The sequence below is a fragment of the Coregonus clupeaformis genome, chromosome 15, assembly GCF_020615455.1.
Source record: "Coregonus clupeaformis isolate EN_2021a chromosome 15, ASM2061545v1, whole genome shotgun sequence".
NCBI classification, from domain to species: Eukaryota; Metazoa; Chordata; class Actinopteri; order Salmoniformes; family Salmonidae; genus Coregonus; species Coregonus clupeaformis.
In genome coordinates this window covers 2,070,402-2,090,320 of record NC_059206.1, presented here as the reverse complement: position 1 = coordinate 2,090,320, position 19,919 = coordinate 2,070,402, and the positions used below count along the sequence as shown (strand labels likewise).

Here is a 19,919-nt window from a genome sequence, read left to right as displayed (position 1 = left end):
AAATAGCTTATTATAAAATATTTAATAATTGTCCAATATATATTGGTCCTACCACACAATTATATTATTTTTTAGATAAAGAATGATTAATAAATGTGATTAATAAAATATGTAACCCACTACTTTGAGTTAGAAACATAACTTTGCTATGCAGCACCTTATAAAAGGCTGGAGTGGCCACACACTTTTGGCAAACCAAGAACTGCATCAAATGTAACTGCACTAAACTGCACTCAAAGCTCATCTACAGGCAACAGACAAGATAAAGTAAACACTTGAGTAAATGACGGATACAAAGTATATTGAAAGCAGGGCTTCCACGCAGGTGTGGTTCCTGAGTTAATTAAGCAATTAATACCTCCCATCATGCTTAGGGTCATGCAAACAAATGCCCAGTTGCCCATTATTTTGCCTACCATGGCTAGAAAAAGAGATCTCAGTGACTTTGAAAGAGGGGTCTCAAAGGAGCACAAGGGGGTTTAAAGGGTTGTGTGTGTGTGTGTGTTTGTGTGAGTCTCAGTCACCATATCTCAACCCAATTGAACACTTATGGGAGATTCTGGAGCGGCGCCCGAGACAGCGTTTTCCACCACCATCAACAAAACACCAAATTATGGAATTTCTCGTGGCAGAATGGTGTTGCATCCATCCAATAGAGTTCAAGACACTTGTAGAATCTATGCCAAGGTGCATTGAAGCTGTTCTGGCTCATGGTGGCCTAACGCCCTATTAAGACACTTTATATTGGTGTTTCCTTTATTTTGGCAGTTACCTGTATAATTCATGCACATGAAAGGTTTATCTTACAGGTACACATTTACACCTGTGACAACCTATTTTATTGTGTAGATTACAGGCAGTTTGCTGTGAGGGCCCTGCTTGATCAAGGCCCTTCACCGACTATCTGATCATCAACTCATTTCCAAGTAAGTGGGTAATATTAGATTGATTTGCAACTTAACACTGCCCGGCACCTTGCTCAGCCCACGGAGCTCACACTGACCCTCCAGACCAGGTAGTTGAGTATAGCTCCATCTTCTGGGCATATGCTATGCACTTCAGGTAGGCTTTGCAGTGACCTACGGCCACAGGGAATTTTTGTTTCCACAAGAATCACACAAAACGTCCATAGGTTCCCTTATACTGGTAGGCCTATTTTATTTTAGGTTTTCATAAAACAGTCCAAATGATTACCAATCACAAAATACATATCCATGTTTTCTCCCCTTCTCATTCATATTGCTTAAAAAACAACAACACAAGCCATGAAAGTGAAACCAAGCTATACAAAATCATTATAGGGCGATATATTTAAAATGCTTTAAAGATAATTTATAAAAATAATCTACATCATTCATTACAAAAAAGTGTCAAAGACAGTGTCAGGTTCCACATGTCTCCTGACATCTGGCTCTCCTCCAGGGCAGGTTGTGATGGTCATCAGCTGATGTTTACAAGGTACTGAGAAACTCTTTGACCTGGATGAAAAGCACATAACAAGCTGTTAGCACACAATGAATATGGATTAGCGTCAATGTAATTGGTGTGTCAGGTCAGTGTAAGCGTTTGATGTGGACACAATGTGGAGCAAAGCTTGGACGTGCGAGAGGATGACAGTACTGCAACTGGACAAGAAGTGCAGGAATAATTCACCACAATGTGTGTGTGTGTGTGTGTGTGTGTGTGTGTGTGTGTTTTACTAATGGCTTTTTTGAAATCAGTCATAGCATCTGTGTTTACCCTCAACATGAAACGGCTACATTAGCAGCTCTTCAGGCCTCATTTCCATAAGTGAAACGTGTGTGTGTGTGTATGTTTGTGTATGTGTGTGTATGTTTGTGTATGTGTGTGTGTGTATGTTTGTGTGTGTGTATGTGTGTGTATGTTTGTGTATGTGTGTGTGTATGTTTGTGTGTGTGTGTATGTTTGTGTATGTGTGTGTGTATGTGTGTGTGTATGTTTGTGTACGTGTGTGTGTATATTTGTGTGTGTGTATGTTTGTGTATGTATGTTTGTGTGTGTGTATGTTTGTGTATGTGTGTGTATGTTTGTGTATGTGTGTGTATGTGTGTGCGTGTCTTTTTCAACATCCCTCTACTAATAATTTGACTGTAGTCAGTGATAACAGGATGTTTTTCACTACTGCCCTCCAAACAGCATGTTTTCTTAACACAAATACCAGCTAAATATAGTCACATCTAGCTACTTCTGAAAGACACTGTTGCATTGAAAAGAAATAGCAATTTCTATTTAAAAAAAAAAAAAAAAAAGGGCTGGATATGTATTCTTACCTTTTCCACCATGTCGGCACCCTTGACCTTGTCCCCTTTGAAATTTTCGTTAACATCTAGCGTCAGAATGGGCACGTCGTTCAGATACTTATACTCCATGCTGTGGGTCAGGACCAAGAGGGAATGGGACATACAGTTAAAGACAACGCAAGACACACACACAGTGCTTTATGCAATAAACTACTTTTTTTTTCTCAGGTCAGACTTTTTCCTGGTTGTTTCCTTGTTATTTAAAAGGTTATTTCCTTTAAAGCCCGGATCTGCAGTTGCTTTTCACAACAGAAGCCGCCCCACTGTTTGTGTTGTGAGAGAGAAAAAATAGAGTTTGATCGAAAAACATGGGGGTTTGGCCCAGCCCTACTCTATTTCTTCACTCTCACAACAAAAGCAGTGGTTCGGCTTCTGTTGTGAAAAGCAACTGCGGATCCAAGCCCTGATCTGCAGTTTCTTTTCCCCACAGAAGCCGCCCCACTGCTTGTGTTGTGAGAGATCCTTTTTTTGTTTGAACGAAAACATGGGGGTTTTGTCCAGCCATAGCCCCCGGACTGGCCTTGGGGAAAGGTGCATTTCTGCGCTAAATCCCGCCCACTCTAATGACCTTCATTGTGCCTCTCTCTGGGAGCCAGTGGAGTGAGAGGAAGCATCTCTAGCTACTACTACTGCCGCCAGACTTGAACTCAACAGACACAGCCAACACACACTGACAAGTGACAAAGTCAAAAATAAATGGCCAACGTTCTCCTGTTCAGGTCAGTGTTGACATTGTTGCCTTTATAAACAAGTTAGCCTGCTAGCTACTTGCTATCTAACTTTAGCTGCTAACCTTTGTGTGTTCGACAATGTAGCTATAAGTAAAAGTTAGCTAGCTAGCTAGCTTGCGTCTTGTATTCGGATTGTTTCGAACGTACTAATAAGGAGTCTACTCTAGCTAGCTACATCGTGTAAAATGCATGAACCTCACAAGATGCCCTAATGCTTTGTTTCAGCTAATGTTAGCTAGCTATCTAAAGCTAGATGTGCAGATTGTTGACATGACAGTGTATGGTTTGTTGATGATAATGCTACCTAGATAGGTGGTTGGCAGCATTTTCGCCTCATGGGGAGGTGTTCCAGAAAGCTGGTTTAACAAATTCAGGATTCCCTGAACATATCCGGCATCTCTTAACCAGATGAGGGAGCCCAGGATTTCTTGGTTCCAGAACGGCTGCAAAGCGTAGATTGGTTGATCCGACTGGCGCGTGAATGCAACATTCAAAAAGGTCCTCAAGTCGATGACAGAAAAAAGTCTAGAACAAGTCTAGAACAAGAAACAATTGTAACATACAACGAATATGTTCACGTTTACCCAAAATAGTAATACCCCTCGTCTTCCTCTGTTTAGTTTTTTTTCCTGTTGGCTGAATGAATACAGTGCAACAAATCATATAATCAGACAAATTGGCATTTAGATAAATCAAAGAAATGTGATGACTTTAAATGGCAAGGTACATGATTTTATGTGATAGTCAGGTGTTTCCTTACCAGTAGCCTGTGGGCCAGGGGAGACCATGGGTTACAGTTTATCCTGGCCCAGAGGCTATTTTCAGGGCAAGGAGCCATCTGATTATCATGAAATATCCCTAACTAATAATTTAATGCCCTTACCTATTTGTATGACGTTCTTGTTTTTAGTTTTGATCTGCTGCGAGGTTATTTTTGTTCCTATGGGGCTACAACTAAACATTTACATTTTAGTTATTTAGCAGACGCTCTTATCCAGAGCGACTTACAGTTAGTGAATACAATTTTTTTTATTATACTGTGGGAATCGAACCCACAACCCTGGCGTTGCAAACGCCATGCTCTATCAACTGAGCTACATCCCTGCCGGCCATTCCCTCCCCTACCCTGGGCCAATTGTGCGCCGCCCATGAGTCTCCCGGTCGCGGCCGGCTGCGACAGAGCCTGGATTCGAACCAGGATCTCTAGTGGCACAGTTAGTTGCCTTAGACCACTGCGCCACTCAGGAGTACATAGAACACATTGTTGCCTGTGTTGTCATGATAAGCACTCTATGAATTCAACACATGATTATTCATCCTACATAGGCCATGGAATGGGCCTACCATTGCAATTGTGACATATGTTACTACTACTTACATATTAGGCTATAGCCTTGAAATGTAATATCACCAGCATTGCAATAAAAGTGCTCTATAAAGTGAAAGCATTATTACTAATCATCCATGTGTACAGAAAAAAAGTGAAAATGTATCCACTCACTACTGTAGAAGCGAGTCTGCTAAATGACTAAACTAAACAAATAAACAAATGTTAAATGTGTGTAAGCTAGGCCTGTTAACTTTTCTGCCAGGGTCCCTCTCTTGCTTTTGCAGCAGCGGCTGTATTACTGTTTTTGATAAATATGTTACAATTGTTTCTTGTTCTAGACTTGTGAAATACTGGGCTCTGTCTTAAAAAAAAAAAAACGGTCTTTTGACTCCATATCTATAATTTTTTCTGTCATCGACATGAGGACCTTTTTGAATGTTGTGTGCACGCGCCAGTTGTTGGATCAACCAATCTGCGCTTCGCTTCGAGAAGCAGCCGTTCTGGAACTAAGAAATCCCAGACTCACTCATCTGGTTAAGAGAAGCCAGATATGTTCAGGGACCATCTTTCTGGAATACCCCCCAATAGGCAAAAATTCTGCCAACCACCTTGCTAGCAAGCATTATCATCAACAAACCATACATACTGTCATGTCAACAATCTGGACATCTAGCTTTAGCTAGCTAGCTAATGTTAGCTGAAACAAAGCATTAGGGCATCTTGTGAGGTTCATGCATTTTAGACGATGTAGCTAGTTAGAGTAGACTCCTTATTAGTACATTCAAAACAATCCGAATACAAGACGCAAGCTAGCTAGCTAACTTTTGCTTATTGCTACATTGTCGAACACACAAAGGTTAGCTGCTAAAGTTAGATAGCAAGTAGCTAGCAGGCTAACTTGTTTATAAAGGCAACAATGTCAACACTGACCTGAACAGGAGAACGTTGGCCATTTATTTTTGACTTTGTCACTTGTCAGTGTGTGTTGGCTGTGTCTGTTGAGTTCAAGTCTGGCGGCAGTAGTAGCAGCTAGAGACGCTTCCTCTCACTCCACTGGCTCCCAGAGAGAGTAATAATGTTTGTTCGAGTGGGCGGGACTTAAGTGCAAAGACACACCTTTCCCCAAGGCCAGCCCAGCGGCTATGGCTGGGCCAAACCCCCATGCTTTCGTTCAAACTCTTATTTTTTCTCCCTCACAACATAAGCAGTGGGGCGGTTTCTGTTGTAAAAAGCAACTGCGGATCCAGGGTTTAAGCAGAAATGGCTTTGTAAGGGAAGACATCCATCTTTGTAAGGAAATTCACATCTCACAATATACCTTAGAAACAAGCCTGTTTCCTGTCTCATCCATCTTAATCTCGTTCCCAGACACTTCCACCCAAATGATGAAGAGTCTGGTGGACCAACACGTCAAACTTGGCCTTCGTTAGCCAATACAGAGAGATTAATTGGTTTAATCTACCAACCAATCATCTCCCACATCACCTTCCCCCTAACCCTCCCCCGTACGCAACACACCACAAGCACAGAGCCACGACTCGCAGTCGTGTGATTCGCTAAAATTAAATGATGACATATACTTTACTCAGTAGGTCACTCCATTGAATTTTATGGTCACTCCCACTAAGGCCAACGTTGAGTGGTTGATATCTCAGGCTTACATGTGATGTGCGCAATAGCCTGGAGACGAGGTTACATCCATCTATACAACACGTAAGTAGCTTAAAATGTAAAAGTTTGCTTTTTATTTAATGCTCCTATATACACAGACACACGTCCCTGCCTCAACCCACTCCCTTCCGTATCACTCCCTTCCTTCCTCCCTCACAATACCACCAACACCAATACACCTTCCTCCCTCACAATACCACCAACACTTCCTTCCTCCCTCACAATACCACCAACACTCCCCTCCTCCCTCACAATACCACCAACACTCCCTTCTTCCCTCACAATACCACCAACACTCACTCCCTCACAATACCAACAACACTCCCCTGCTCCCTCACAATACCACCAACACTCCCTTCCTCCCAATACCACCAACACTCCCTTACTCCCTCACAATACCACCAACACTCCCTTCCTCCCTCACAATACCACCAACACTCCCTTCCTCACAATACCACCAACACTCCCTTCCTCCCTCACAATACCACCAACACTCCCTTAATCCCTCACAATACCACCAACACTCATTCCCTCACAATACCACCAACACTCACTCCCTACCTCACAATACCACCAACACTCCCTTAATCCCTCACAATACTACCAACACTCCCTCCCTCCCTCCCTCTCACCACATGGTTTTGTGCTGCAGCCAGCTCTCGTGTTTGAAGTGGAGTTTCTCAAGGTACTCCAGTGGAATGCTCTGCTCCTCCTCTCTGCCTCTCAGATGCAGCCTCTCCATGCATCTCTACACACACACAAGAGAAGTGTACCTTAATGTAATTTTGTTTTTTTCTTTCTTTTTAGCACGAGGTGTATAGCAGTACGTAAAAAAACAATAGGCTACATTATATAATCTACTACAATGTAATTTAAATGTTTTGTACGGTAAGTTCCTGATGAACATGTACCGAGGTTAAGTTAGTTGCTGACCTCTGGTGCGGCTCGGAGGTAGATGATGCCGTCCAGCTCGATGTGTTTTCCAAACTGTTTGTGGAGCCAGCCGTGCCAGTCCTGGTAGATGGACCACTCTGTCTCGTTCAGACACTCACTCTCATACAGGTTCGCCGCAAAGATGTACCTGGAAACAGACACAACAACAACAAAGATGTACCTGATGTCCCGTAGAGCATGGCGCTTGCAACGCCAGGGTTGTTAGTTCGATTCCCATGGGGGACCAGTATGAAAAAAGGTAAGAAAATGTATGCACTCACTACTGTAAGTCACTCTGGATAAGAGCGTCAGCTAAATGACTGAAATGCTAAAATGACTGAAATGAAACCGACACAACAACAACAAAGATGTACCTGGACACAGACACAACAACAACAAAGATGTACCTGGACACAGACACAACAACAAAGATATTCCTGGACACAGACACAACAACAACAAAGATGTACCTGATGTCCCGTAGAGCACGGCGCTTGCAACGCCAGGGTTGTTAGTTCGATTCCCATGGGGAACCAGTATGAAAAAAGGTAAGAAAATGTATGCACTCACTACCGTAAGTCACTCTGGATAAGAGCGTCAGCTAAATGACTGAAATGCTAAAATGACTGAAATGAAACCGACACAACAACAACAAAGATGTACCTGGACACAGACACAACAACAACAAAGATGTTCCTGGACACAGACACAACAACAACAAAGATGTTCCTGGACACAGACACAACAACAAAGATGTTCCTGGACACAGTCACAACAACAAAGATGTTCCTGGACACAGTCACAACAACAAAGATGTTCCTGGACACAGTCACAACAACAAAGATGTTCCTGGACACAGTCACAACAACAAAGATGTTCCTGGACACAGACAACAACAACAAAGATGTTCCTGGACACAGACAACAACAACAAAGATGTACCTGGAAACAGACACAACAACAACAAAGGACAGATGAGAGGGGGGTGCTTTGAAGCAATGTTCACTTTCTATGGAAGCTGTACAGATCCTAAGTTAAGAGAACTCTTGCCTTGGAAATAGAACTCTAAACCCTATCATTGGTATCATATCTTAGACCCTATCCTTGGTATCCAATCAAAGACGACATGTACCAAGGTTGACTCCCCTGGTGAGATTTCCGGTTCGTCCATACCTGTCACTGTAGACGGACCTCTCGAAGAACTGCACGGGGTTCTCTGCCTCTCTGAGCTTCCCATTGGTGGGTTTCATCTGGGCGCGGACCCTGCTCATGCAAGCGTAGGTCTGGAAGGTGTAGGCCCACCTCTCTGGCTTCTCATACATCATCTGCAGCACGTTGCCACCACTCTTCTGGGACGCGGTCAGCTCCTGGGGACAAAGAGGAGAGGGTGGGTTTAATACTGAGGCTAAGAGAGATACAGTACCATTACATGTACTGTATACCCTTGCACACCAAAGAATACCACCACAGAAATACCACAGCAATACAGTTATAATCAAAGAGTAATCACAGCCGGAAGAATAAAACGTTATATTGTATTGTGTGTGTCGAAGAATGTTTGTGTTTGTGTGTGTATATTCTGTAGTATCGGGCTGTAGGCTAACCACTACTGGGTAAACAGAGAGTGAGAGTGGTGCCAGGCTCTGTGTGTGTGTGTGTGTGTGTGTGTGTGTGTGTGTGTGTGTGTGTGTGTGTGTGTGTGTGTGTGTGTGTGTGTGGTTGGTTAGGTGGTCCAATCTGACCACAGGTTACGGAATGTGTTTCCAGTTCGGGAATCAGTCACTGCACACATAACTCATCATTCAAAACCTCTCTTCAATTTAGTCATGGGTGTGGTCAGTGTAGAAATGAAGTAGCAATTTCCAATGGTGGAAAAAGTACCCAATTGTCATACTTGAGTTAAAGTAAAGATAGCTTAATGGAAAATGACTCAAGTGAAAGTCACCCAGTAAAATACTAATTGAGTAAAAGTCTAAAAGTATTTGGTTTTAAATTTACTTAAGTATCAAAATGAAATATAATTGCTAAAATATACTAAATCAAAAGTAAAAGTATAAATAATTTCAAACTCCTTATATTAAGCAAACCAGACGGCACCATTTTCTTGTTTTTTTTATTGACGGATAGCCAGGGGCACACTCCAACACTCAGACATCATTTACAAACGAAGCATGTGTGTTTAGCGAGTCCGCCAGATCAGAGGCAGTAGGGATGACCAGGGGTGTTCTCTTGATAAGTGCATGAATTGGAGCATTTTCCTGTCCTGCTAAGCATTCAAAATGTAACGAGTACTTTTGGGTGTCAGAGAAAATGTATGTAGTAAAAAGTACATCATTTTAATTAGGAATGTTGTGAAGTAAAAGTAAAAGTTGTCAGAAATATAAATAGTAAAGTACACATACCCCCCAAAAAACTACTTAAGTAGTACTTTAAAGTATTTTTACTTAAGTACTTTACACCACTGGCATTTCTCAATGAAAACATCCCAAGGTAGCCTACATAGAGAGCCTGTCTGATTCTAACGGTGGTGGGAGAGTGTTGGGGATGGGCATAGTACTTATTCACCATGTGGTGTAACGGTAATGTCAGAACACATCTTGATATGAGACGTTCTTAAAATACAGTGGACAAAACCAGCTGACTATGTAGACTGAGGAACTGAAAGAGTGGGACAGAGAAGAGAGTCAGACAGACATATTTGACATGATTGAACTGAAGATTGTGGTGGGGTGATGTATGGTGGGTGGGGCAGCCAGGGTGTACCGGTGGTCAGTAGTGGTGCCCTGCCCCGTCTCCATACTCAGCTGTTCATGGTGGGGGCCATCTATCCCCCTGGGTGTCTAATCTAACAGACACTGACCAGTGCAGTGGGACAGATGGCAGCTGCTTTATTATTCTAAACACAGCACATACTGTGTACACACACACACTAGACTTGGGCAGTATACTGTACATACCGTATACAGGGGTATTTTGAATACCGTTAAAAATATATATATATACGTGGCTGCGGGATTGCGTGCTATGCTACTGCTATAACTAACTATAAGTTAAAGTTACACTATGCAGAAATAGCTCCGCCATTTCCTGGTTGCTAAAACTCTAATAGTTCACCTAATTTCAGTTTATGTGACAAAATAAGATAGTATAGTGTAGAGGAATCATTGTACCATCCAAACCGCTGAGAAACGGCGGCAGGTAGCTTAGTGGTTAAGAGCGTTGTGCCAGTAACCGAAAGGTTGCTGGTTCTAATCCCCGAGCCGACTAGGTGAAAAATCTGTCGATGTGCCCTTGAGCAAGGCACTTAACCCTAATTGCTCCTGTAAGTCGCTCTGGATAAGAGCTAAATGACTAAAATGTTAATATATTTTCCATAACCAAAAATATTGTTGTTTCAGCTGTTTGAAGCTGGTGTACAAACCCAAAAGTAAAAGATGCACAAACAAAACTTAAGAACTGGGAGTATAGAAATAGTGCACATAGAACATATCTACCGCTTCTTAGACTTGCTTTCAATGAGAATAATAGGTCTATAACTCACATTTCTATGTGAATTTGGTCAGGTCGCCCAAAAAGTTACATATTACCACTTTAACTATCTACGATGTGCCAAATAAATGATCTCCAGCTCAGGACTCCAGCTATGCATTTGGTTTGCTAACTTGCTAGATATGTGGCTAGCTTGCAAGATCACGCTTCTTGGTTACAGCAGAGAATCTGCCCACGGTATGATTTTCAATACTGTCAAAAAGAAATAAATACGTTTGGAAAGAAGTAGCGCCCATTGTATGCACTGCCGGTAATACTGTATACCCTGGTATGATACAGGAACGGTATGAAGGTATTAACATCTGGATACCCTCAACCCAAACACACACACACACACACTCTCAATGCACACTGTCATACTCAGATGTCTCTCTTGAGATCTTAGGCCGGGCGGGCAAATGTGAGATGGAAATGTAAACTGTCTATCATGACACACACAGCTATCACACACACAGAAAAATATGTATCTACACAACATTTACATTTTATATATATGTCCGTACACCAGGGGTAGGCAACCCTGGTTCTGGAGTGACGCAGGCACTTATTTAACTGACCTGGAAGACCAGAATTGTTGAATTTAAGCAATCACTGAACTGATCAATTAGCCTAGTTAGAACAATATCCTGCGGCACTCCAGGAACAGGGTTGCATACCCCCGCCGTACACCCTGACTAGATCCTTACTAGCAGCTGTCCCATTATGACAACATTCAGGGTTCCTCTCTGACTGGTTTCACTGGTGAAGCATCACCATCCGTTCATTCCTCCAGTGATTAATGTTATCTAGGCTACACTCAAAATGGCACCCTATGCCCTAAATAGTGCACTACTTACTACTAGAGCCCTATGGGCCCTGGTCAAAACTAGTTCACTACATAGGGAATAGGGTGCCATATGGGACGCAATCCTAATCTCATTTCAGATCAGTTCCTGGTGTTAGCAATGCTGCTGGAAAGTCAAGGTGGGTCTTGTGATACAGCTTTAAGTAGGCCTACTGTAATCTCATGGAGTTTACAGTAATGCAGAACTGGATATGAGACCTTTAAACCACTAGGGAGGGAGCGGATAGCTAATACTCTCTCTTCACTTATCTATACGTCAGAAAGATTCAGCACTGAGCCAAACATGTATGCATAAGCCATGTAAGAAATGGCCAATCTTAGCATCTGAAGTTGAACTCTTGAACTTTTTGCATGGGTTAGTATGTATACTGTATCTGTGTGTGTTCATTAATCACAGGTCAGACACATTTGAGGGATAGACACATTTGAGGGATGGATGAAAGTTCTGTCAGATATGCATACTGTACCTCAAACTCGCTTTGTTGTGTTTGTACATTGCACCACCTGGCGACGGGTTCGGGCACTACCTCCCAGTCTTTGCTCTGTGCTTCCAGAAGGCGCACAAATGTAGATTTGCCCGCAGCTGCGGAAACGATACTGAAGTCAGTTTCCATTTCCACAATAACCCCGACTGCTATACAATTTGAAGTTCAACCATTTCAATATCTATTTACAATCTTTGCAGACATTACAGTTGAAAATAACTACAGTATTGCGACTGCCAACTCTCACTAGAATAACACGGAAGCCTTGGTGCGTGACATTAAACTAATTTCTGTCATATCCCACGCGCACTGTCAAATTGGGGGCACGCGCCTCAGCTAGCTACATTATTTTATTTAATCAACGCTAGCTACATGGCACGCTCTATAGCTAAACGTTTTACAGTTACGAGCTAGCTAGGAACAGTATATAAATTGTATTACTTTTAGCAATCCTACATCCAAAGTGATGACAATTTTAAACTAGCGTTACTTACCAATGTTACCTTCTATTGAAATTCGTTTTGTCTTGTCCATAGTGTCGTTTAAGGGAGTAGGACCTGCTCTCTTCGGCGGCGTGGGCAACATATTAGTTTTTTGAGATATTTGGTCTATTTTTCTTGAACTCCAAGGTTTCGTTACAGCTGTCTGGAATGTAGTTCCGGTAGGGTGAGTAGCTACAGTTCAGATGAAATATTTATTTGGTTCAGATGGAGCGTTTTGTGACGTCATGTTTGAAACTTTGGCGGCAACAGCTTAGTCATACTGTAGCAGCCTATCATGGGTGTTTTCTAAAGTTTGTGGTAGGAGGGAGATAGCACCGCCTACTATTTTACTGTTTGTCGCACCACTGGTTATAATGACCCTATACAACATTTTATCAACGAATATGAATAGGATTTGATCGACACAAGCCATAATACTACATGATACTGTAGGTCTACTTTATTTTCCTCAGAAGTGAGACTCAAGACAATTGGTTTAGGCAACTTTATTTTCCACAAAAGTTAGACACAAAGAATCTGGTCAAAGAACACCTTTATTTCCTTCATAAACAGCATTCAGTATCTTACAGTTCAGTAACTTTCAAATTCCCTAGCCAATTCATTATTTACAACTCAGTCATTAGAAGATTCTCTATATTACAGCAATGGGAATATACAGACAGGGGATCAAATTCTGCTGTGATAAACAAGCATTTTCATGTTCTCAGAGAAGCATGGCAGATGGTTTGTTACTTTACCACCTTCTGAACAACACAATCATGTTCATTTTCTAAAGCTAAGTCAAAATAACACATTGATATATACGTAAGAAGGAAATATGACATGGTGTAACCTAATAACATTTTAGCATTCGTTAATAGACTTACAACTACCAGTCCATGCCGGCTACCAAAATATGACATCAAAGCAAAATTCTGGCCGCATTGTTGTATTTACAGTATGGATTTCATAGCAGAAGTTAGTTGCATCTCCATATCAAATCTTCCTGAAAAGATAACAATATAAAATGGCATTTAAACAACATATTCCATTGCTTTCATGTTTTACTGCATACTGTAGTAGGTCTATAGTTAAGTCCTACAACAACGTGTCTCAGTACCAATATCTACTACTTTAAACACCACTACCTCTGAATAACACAAGGAAAGAAAGCATTTGATCCCATCTGTATTAATGGAAAATAGTAATCGTTTACACTTTGAAGAGTGGCATGACCATTATTGCATAGTAAACATTTTCATTTTGGATTCCATCCCTCTGCAGCACAGCAATATATTACTCAACAGACATTACAAAAGGCATAGGAAATCACACGATTGAAAGAAGCATACGCAGATAGCACTGAATGTGCTATTATAGTTTACTACGTGGCTCATCACTTTAGTAACATTATATGGGGAAAAAATGCAACAGTAGCCTAAATGATGTAGTTCAGTACAGTTTCTAAAAGAGAAGAGACAGCATATTTGCCATAAAGGAAAAACATTCAGGCAAAAGAGGTCAGGAAACTGTTCAAAGTGCTTTATGGCTGGTAAGACAACAAAGGCTATAACTATGGTGCTCTTGGCCTCAAACACAATATTTTACTTGTATACTGTATGTGGCCCATCAAATACAGCTTTTGCCATTACTGGATTACTGGCATTGTAACAGTTTAAACTACTGCAGTTGTATCTAGACGAAAACAGACTTTAAAAAAATGACCATATGTTTTGAGGCAAATTAAAACATGGACCCAAACCTCAGATTTAAATTTCTTCATTCATATTAAAGCTGCGCTTTTATAGTTACATAAAGTAACACTTCAATGGAATCTCAAGAGAAGCCAGTGACGGCAAATGTTCCCTTTTGTAGCCACCAGTACGTTGTGCATTTATTTTGTTGTTCTGTGGGAGAGTGAGTGAACTAGCCTCATACTACCATCTTGATCTCGCAAGCTTACATATATATGTTTGCCTACACTGACATATTTATGTAAGCTCACGAGATCAGGATGGTAGTACGAGGCTAAGCGTGAACCATAAATCAGGCACTTCGAAATATCATCAACTCTGTTTGATGAATTATACCAACTCTGTTTACAGTTTTATCAATGTACGTTTGATGCGTTATATATCAACTCTTGTTTGGTGAGTTATGTCAACTGTATTTGGGTTTTGGTTAGCCCACAATCCATTAAATCCAGTCATTTCATTATGCCAAGACCAGGCAATGGGGTCATTTCTTCAACCTAATGTAAGGAGTTTTGTTGCAGTTATCACCAATGTGACCAATATGCTCAAATATTTGTACAATAGTTACGTAGTCCTTTATTTCTTACATATCCTCTATGTATGAATGTGCCATCTATAGTGGTAGGTTTTAGTATGAGCATCTGATAAATATACACCAAATAGAGGAAGCTAATAAATACCAGTGATTTCAGTTTTAGGGATCGCTCCAAATTGCAAATAAACTAATGAAACCAACCATAATGAGCACATACCGGCTCAGACAGTAGTATAGTACTCTGTCATAGTCTAACCCCTTTGCCTATGACAGTGTAAGACTGTTCCTTACTTACTTGGCTTTCTTGAGAAAATTTCCCCAAAGTTAGCGTATGCTGTATACATATAGCCAGCGCATGGCAGGGCAGGGTAGAACAGATAACTGTGAAAAAAGAATAGTAGACTACCACTGAGTTAAAAGGATCAGTCAGTCTGGGTTTATCTGTCCTTGGTGGTCAGCTTATCAATCAGCTCCTGGAGTGGCACCAGCTCTTTCCTGTCAATCAAGTTAAACTCCTGAAAAAGACAAAGAGAGGAAGACTAGGATTAAAGCAGGCCATTGCTACAGATTGGTGATGGATACATTGTCGATCGTAAAGCACTTTGAACACCTGGAAAAGCGCTACATAAACCCAATCAAGTGTTACCATCTTTATATCTCAGTCCTACTGTAAAAAGGGTCATGGCCTCCAGTTCTTGGTTGCATAGACTGAGGATAGCCCGGCTGCCACTGTTTGAGTCAACATCAAATGAGCTAGCTAAAGCAGATATAAAAAGACTGGGAACCAGGTATTTCCATCTTTATCTTTTAATGTAGCCTTGACAGCACTACACCATTCCCAATAAGTGATAGGCCTACTGTATTCATTCCTGTGAAGTTCATGAAGGTGGGTTCCAGTGCTGAAATAATAGCCTTGGGAACCAGGCTACATTGATAGTGGGCTCCGGTCCAGTACCTGAACGAAGAAGATGAAGTGTTTGAAGGAGGTGTTGAGGTGGGCCTCCTCCTGCAGCTGCATCACAGAGTCAAAGTGTTGGTGGTAGATGTGGGCGTAGACCCTGAACAGGCGTTTCAGGATGGTCTTGGCCACAGACATAAAGTTACGCCTGAACGGGACACCTTGAGGGCAAAGAAGGTACAAAGTATATAGATTTAACAGGGTATAAAACAACTAAAGATAAATGATGGTGTCACTTCACTGGAAATGCAATGTAAAAATACATGGTTATGGCAAAACATGACGGACATGAACTCATACCTATCTTAGACGGAAAGAGTGTCTCGTCATCGAGCTGGTCCTGCACCCAGGTCATTAGGTAATCAATGTACTTGGGAGCTGAACATTTGATCGGCTTCTTGATGTTGGTTCCATCTGCCCAATGATACTCATATCTATACAAAAAGAGTTACATGAATGGCAATTTATCATTATGACATAATGCAAGCAAGTCCACACACCCACACTTACTTAGGCCCAGCAGACATGACAGAACAGCTCTCTTCAGTGCAGAAGTCTGTTATGGTGCCATAGAGCATGTTGATCTGGTTGAAGAAATCTACAGCTGTGGACATAAATAAATAACAAGGACATGTGGCATCATGAGGGGCATGTGAGCTGAGCTCCAGAGCATTTATATCCTCCAGACAACATTCATATACAAGAAAATAAAAGTTAGTGTGTGATCTCAGATCTAATTAGTGTGTTGGCAGACATAGGGAACACAAAAGCACTCTCACACAATCATTCAGCCCTCCAGAGTTGCCTCTCCTGATACGCAGACTACAGCAAATTCAATCTTGCTCAAGGCCCCTGATTAGCTTGAGACGCCAATGCATCCCTCTCTCAAAACACACATGACCTACTACTGTATACACACTGAAGTCAGTAGAAGAGCAAAGCTCTGAAAGTTCCACCTGTCAAACCATCATCCCCTATTATACTGAGACATGAGGAATAACAACTTGGACGTCCTTTTTCACAGACAGCTCTGGCTTAGTGATGTTAGCGTAGCCTGGTTCTCTATTTGCTAATCTCACAGCAGAAACCCAGACAGTCCGTCCACTGCGTGACTGGGTTAGGTCATTAGTGTGTGTGTGTGTGCCAGAGGAAGTGAGACATACGCTGGACGAGTCATCCGTCTTGGTGGAGACAGCAAAGACAGCACCGACGGGTGGACAATCATCTCTGTTTAACATTCAAAGTAGTTTTTTGGTCTGGAGTTTGTGTTAAAATCCTGCCCAGATCCTAGGCCCAATTCTTCACTGGAAATTAACTCAGCCTTGCAGACTGCTATTGAAACTGTGTAGACACTATGACACAATCAAGAGTTGACACTATGTTAGTGGTGTTAAGGGGATAGAGAAGTGGACGTGTTCCTTACTGTTGACTGCCACCCACTCGTTCAAGTCTTCCCCATCGGGTAGCATGACAGCCATGCGTAAGTTCCCACTGCCCAGTGTCGCCTCGGCATGTTTCAGCAGCTCATACTGGTGAGATCCCTCCGGGATGTTCTTCTTGGGCTTGAAGGTCTTGGACGACCGATTGCCACTGTGGGAGAAATTCAAATGGAAAGACAATGAAATGGATCAAGTGTGTGTGTGTGTTTCAAGTTATAATGTCACATGCACACAAGTACAGTGAAATGCCTTTCTTGCCAGCTCTAACCCCAACAATGCAGTAATCAATAACAATGTAATACTAAAAATAACATAAGGTAGAACAAAAACACACAAGATATAAAAATATGAACACGATATAGTAAGTAAGCATACTATATACAGGGTCAGTTCCAATACCATATTTACAATGTGCAGGGATACTGAATTGATAGAGGTAGATATGTGTAGGGGTAAGGTGACTAGGCATCAGGATATGATAAACAGAGTAGCAGCAGCATGTGTGTAGAGTCAGTCAGTATAAATGTATGTGCATATTATGTGTGTGTGAGCAAATGATGGAGTGAGTGTTTGTATGTGTGTTGGTGTGTAAAATAGTCCATGTAGCCATTTTGTTAGCTATTTGTGTGTGTGTGTTTGTCAGTCAGGGAGATTAGGGAAGTGAAGTAGGGAGTGATACAGTAGGACGTTACTCATTTCTTTAATATAAATAAATAGTTATGGAATAGAAAAGAGCATATCATAATTTTCAACAATATCAACAAAAGCTGACCTCACACACCCTCAATAAATAGCAACGGCCAAAGTACTCTCTTTGATGGTCAGCTAGTAACGTTAGCAATTTGGCTAAGAATGAAACGCCAGTGTTTGACAATGTTATGTCAACGGAGAAGAAAAAGCACTAATTGTAAAACGTCTTCTTTTTTCAGTCATAGCTAACTAGATACGCTGCGTAGCTAGCTAACAACTAAGGCCCATTTGCTTTCATGTACTGCATGTAGTTCGCTGGCTACCGTGATGATGCCACATATTTGCTAATTCTTTAGAGAGAGACAGTCATAGCGTATTTAGCCAACTTGCTAGCAATAGATAATAATAGCTAGCTATTTGTTATAACGTTAGCTATCTAGCTTGACTAGTTAGAAATCGTGGCATTTACAATGCAGCGTTCGGCTACAGACCTATCTAAGTTAGTTAACGTTACCTACCTAGCTAGCTAGCTATCCAACCAACTAGCTAGCTAGATAACTAACATTACTGTACACTCCACATACACTCAGCTAGCTAGCCTTTCCATGTTGTAGCTAAACTTAGCCTAGCTATATGTGCTAGCATATAACGTTAACATAGCCAGCCGTGAAAATGTTAACGCATTAGCTTGAAAAGGCAGGCACATTGAACAAACCAAAATAATAAGTGGGAGACGAATACTCACAATAGAAAGCTCATGTTTCTATTCTTTATAACGTTACAATTTGAGCCTTCGTAGGACCGCGGTGTAGGGAGTCTAGGGAAGTCAAAACAAACGCTTCCAGTGTCAGTGGCTTGTCAAACTGGTCCAAATTACGGACTGTTTAAGCGGACCCTGAAACAAAACTTCGTCCTACCACTAAAATGTAGCTTTGCATCAGCGAGCTCTGCAACATCTAGCTACCTTGTCAAACTATAAAGTCGACAGCCCAAAACGTTTGCTTATCTGGATGACTAGCTAACATTACTGTGAGATCTGGTAAACTGCACAGCACACTTTTTTACAGCCAACTTCAACGATCCCTACTTGGAAATGAATTCTCGTGATAGAATCCCATTCACGTTTTCATAGTATTCTACTCTCACCAGCAGAGAGCAGTGTGGAATAATTTTTCTAGGACATATGATGGCGCCAACCAACACGGTCACCCTGTTTCTAGCTCCTAGCCAACTTTGCCTTATTTCGTGTGTTATTTTATTTATTGTACTTTTTACCCCTTTTTCTCCCCAATTGGTAGTTACAGTCTAGTCCCATCGCTGCAACTCCCCTACGGACTCGGGAGAGGCATGCGTCCTCCGAAACACGACCCTGCCAAGCCGCACTGACTGCTCGCTTAACCCGGAAGCCAGTCCCACCAATGTGTCAGAGGAAACACCGTACAACTGGCAACCGAAGTCAGCGTGCATGCGCCCGGCCCGCCACAAGGAGTCGCTAGAGCGCGATGGGACAAGGACATCCTGGCCGGCCAAACCCTCCCCTAACCCAGACGACGCTGGGCCAATTGTGCGCCACCTCATGGGTCTCCCGGTCGCAGCCGGCTGCGACACAGCCTGGGATCAAACCCAAGCACTGCCTTAGACTGCTGCGCCACTCGGGAGGCCCACCGTGTGTTATTTCTTACATATTTTCTCAGAATGTTTCTTGTATTATTACCTACAGACGAAAATAACTTTGGGATATTAGATTGGCGGTCACTCACCAGAAATTCTAGCAGAGATTCGACTTCCCTGACCTGGATCGTTTGTTTGAACTTCCCGAGGAAGCTCTATTCATCCCATGGGCTGCACCAAAACGCAGACGCCGGAGATGAGGAATAAGTGGGGCCCTAGTCAGACTCAGGCAGCGTGCATACCATCCACCGCTTCCGAATATATTACTCGCTAACGTTCAGTCCCTAGACAATAAAGTAGACGAGCTCAGGGTGAGGATCTCCTTCCAGAGAGACATTAGGGACTGTAACATATTCTGTTTTAAGGAATCATGGCTCTTTCCGGATATATTATTTACATTTAAGTCATTTAGCAGACGCTCTTATCCAGAGCGACTTACAGTTAGTGCATACATTTTTTTATTTTTTTTCATACTGACCCCCCGTGGGAATCGAACCCACAACCCTGGCGTTGCAAACGCCATGCTC

The 19,919-nt window shown here is 42.0% G+C and overlaps 2 protein-coding genes across 3 annotated transcripts; both read right to left on the bottom strand.

Annotated features, from left to right (window-relative positions):
* Positions 1-1,133: 1,133 nt before the first annotated feature.
* On the bottom strand, positions 1,134-12,568 carry LOC121582150 (deoxycytidine kinase). 2 transcript variants are annotated; one of them, XM_041897763.2, is made up of 7 exons: positions 12,358-12,568; positions 11,846-11,961; positions 8,159-8,352; positions 6,987-7,134; positions 6,686-6,801; positions 2,292-2,391; positions 1,134-1,478 (listed from the first exon to the last, which is right to left on the bottom strand). In XM_041897763.2, the coding sequence occupies exons 1-7, from the start codon at positions 12,446-12,448 to the stop codon at positions 1,452-1,454; spliced, it is 792 nt and encodes a 263-aa protein (XP_041753697.1). In that variant the 5' UTR covers positions 12,449-12,568; the 3' UTR covers positions 1,134-1,451. The 2 variants fall into 2 exon arrangements, with proteins under 2 accessions (XP_041753697.1, XP_041753698.1); XM_041897764.2 differs by having other exon boundaries at positions 1,134-1,501; positions 12,358-12,558.
* A 313-nt stretch (positions 12,569-12,881) lies between these two features.
* On the bottom strand, positions 12,882-18,793 carry LOC121582151 (MOB kinase activator 1B). The gene is made up of 6 exons (XM_041897765.1): positions 18,467-18,793; positions 17,016-17,182; positions 16,103-16,196; positions 15,893-16,026; positions 15,590-15,753; positions 12,882-15,149 (listed from the first exon to the last, which is right to left on the bottom strand). Exons 1-6 carry the CDS (start codon positions 18,478-18,480, stop codon positions 15,072-15,074), a joined length of 651 nt encoding a protein of 216 aa, XP_041753699.1. The 5' UTR covers positions 18,481-18,793; the 3' UTR covers positions 12,882-15,071.
* Positions 18,794-19,919: the final 1,126 nt, after the last annotated feature.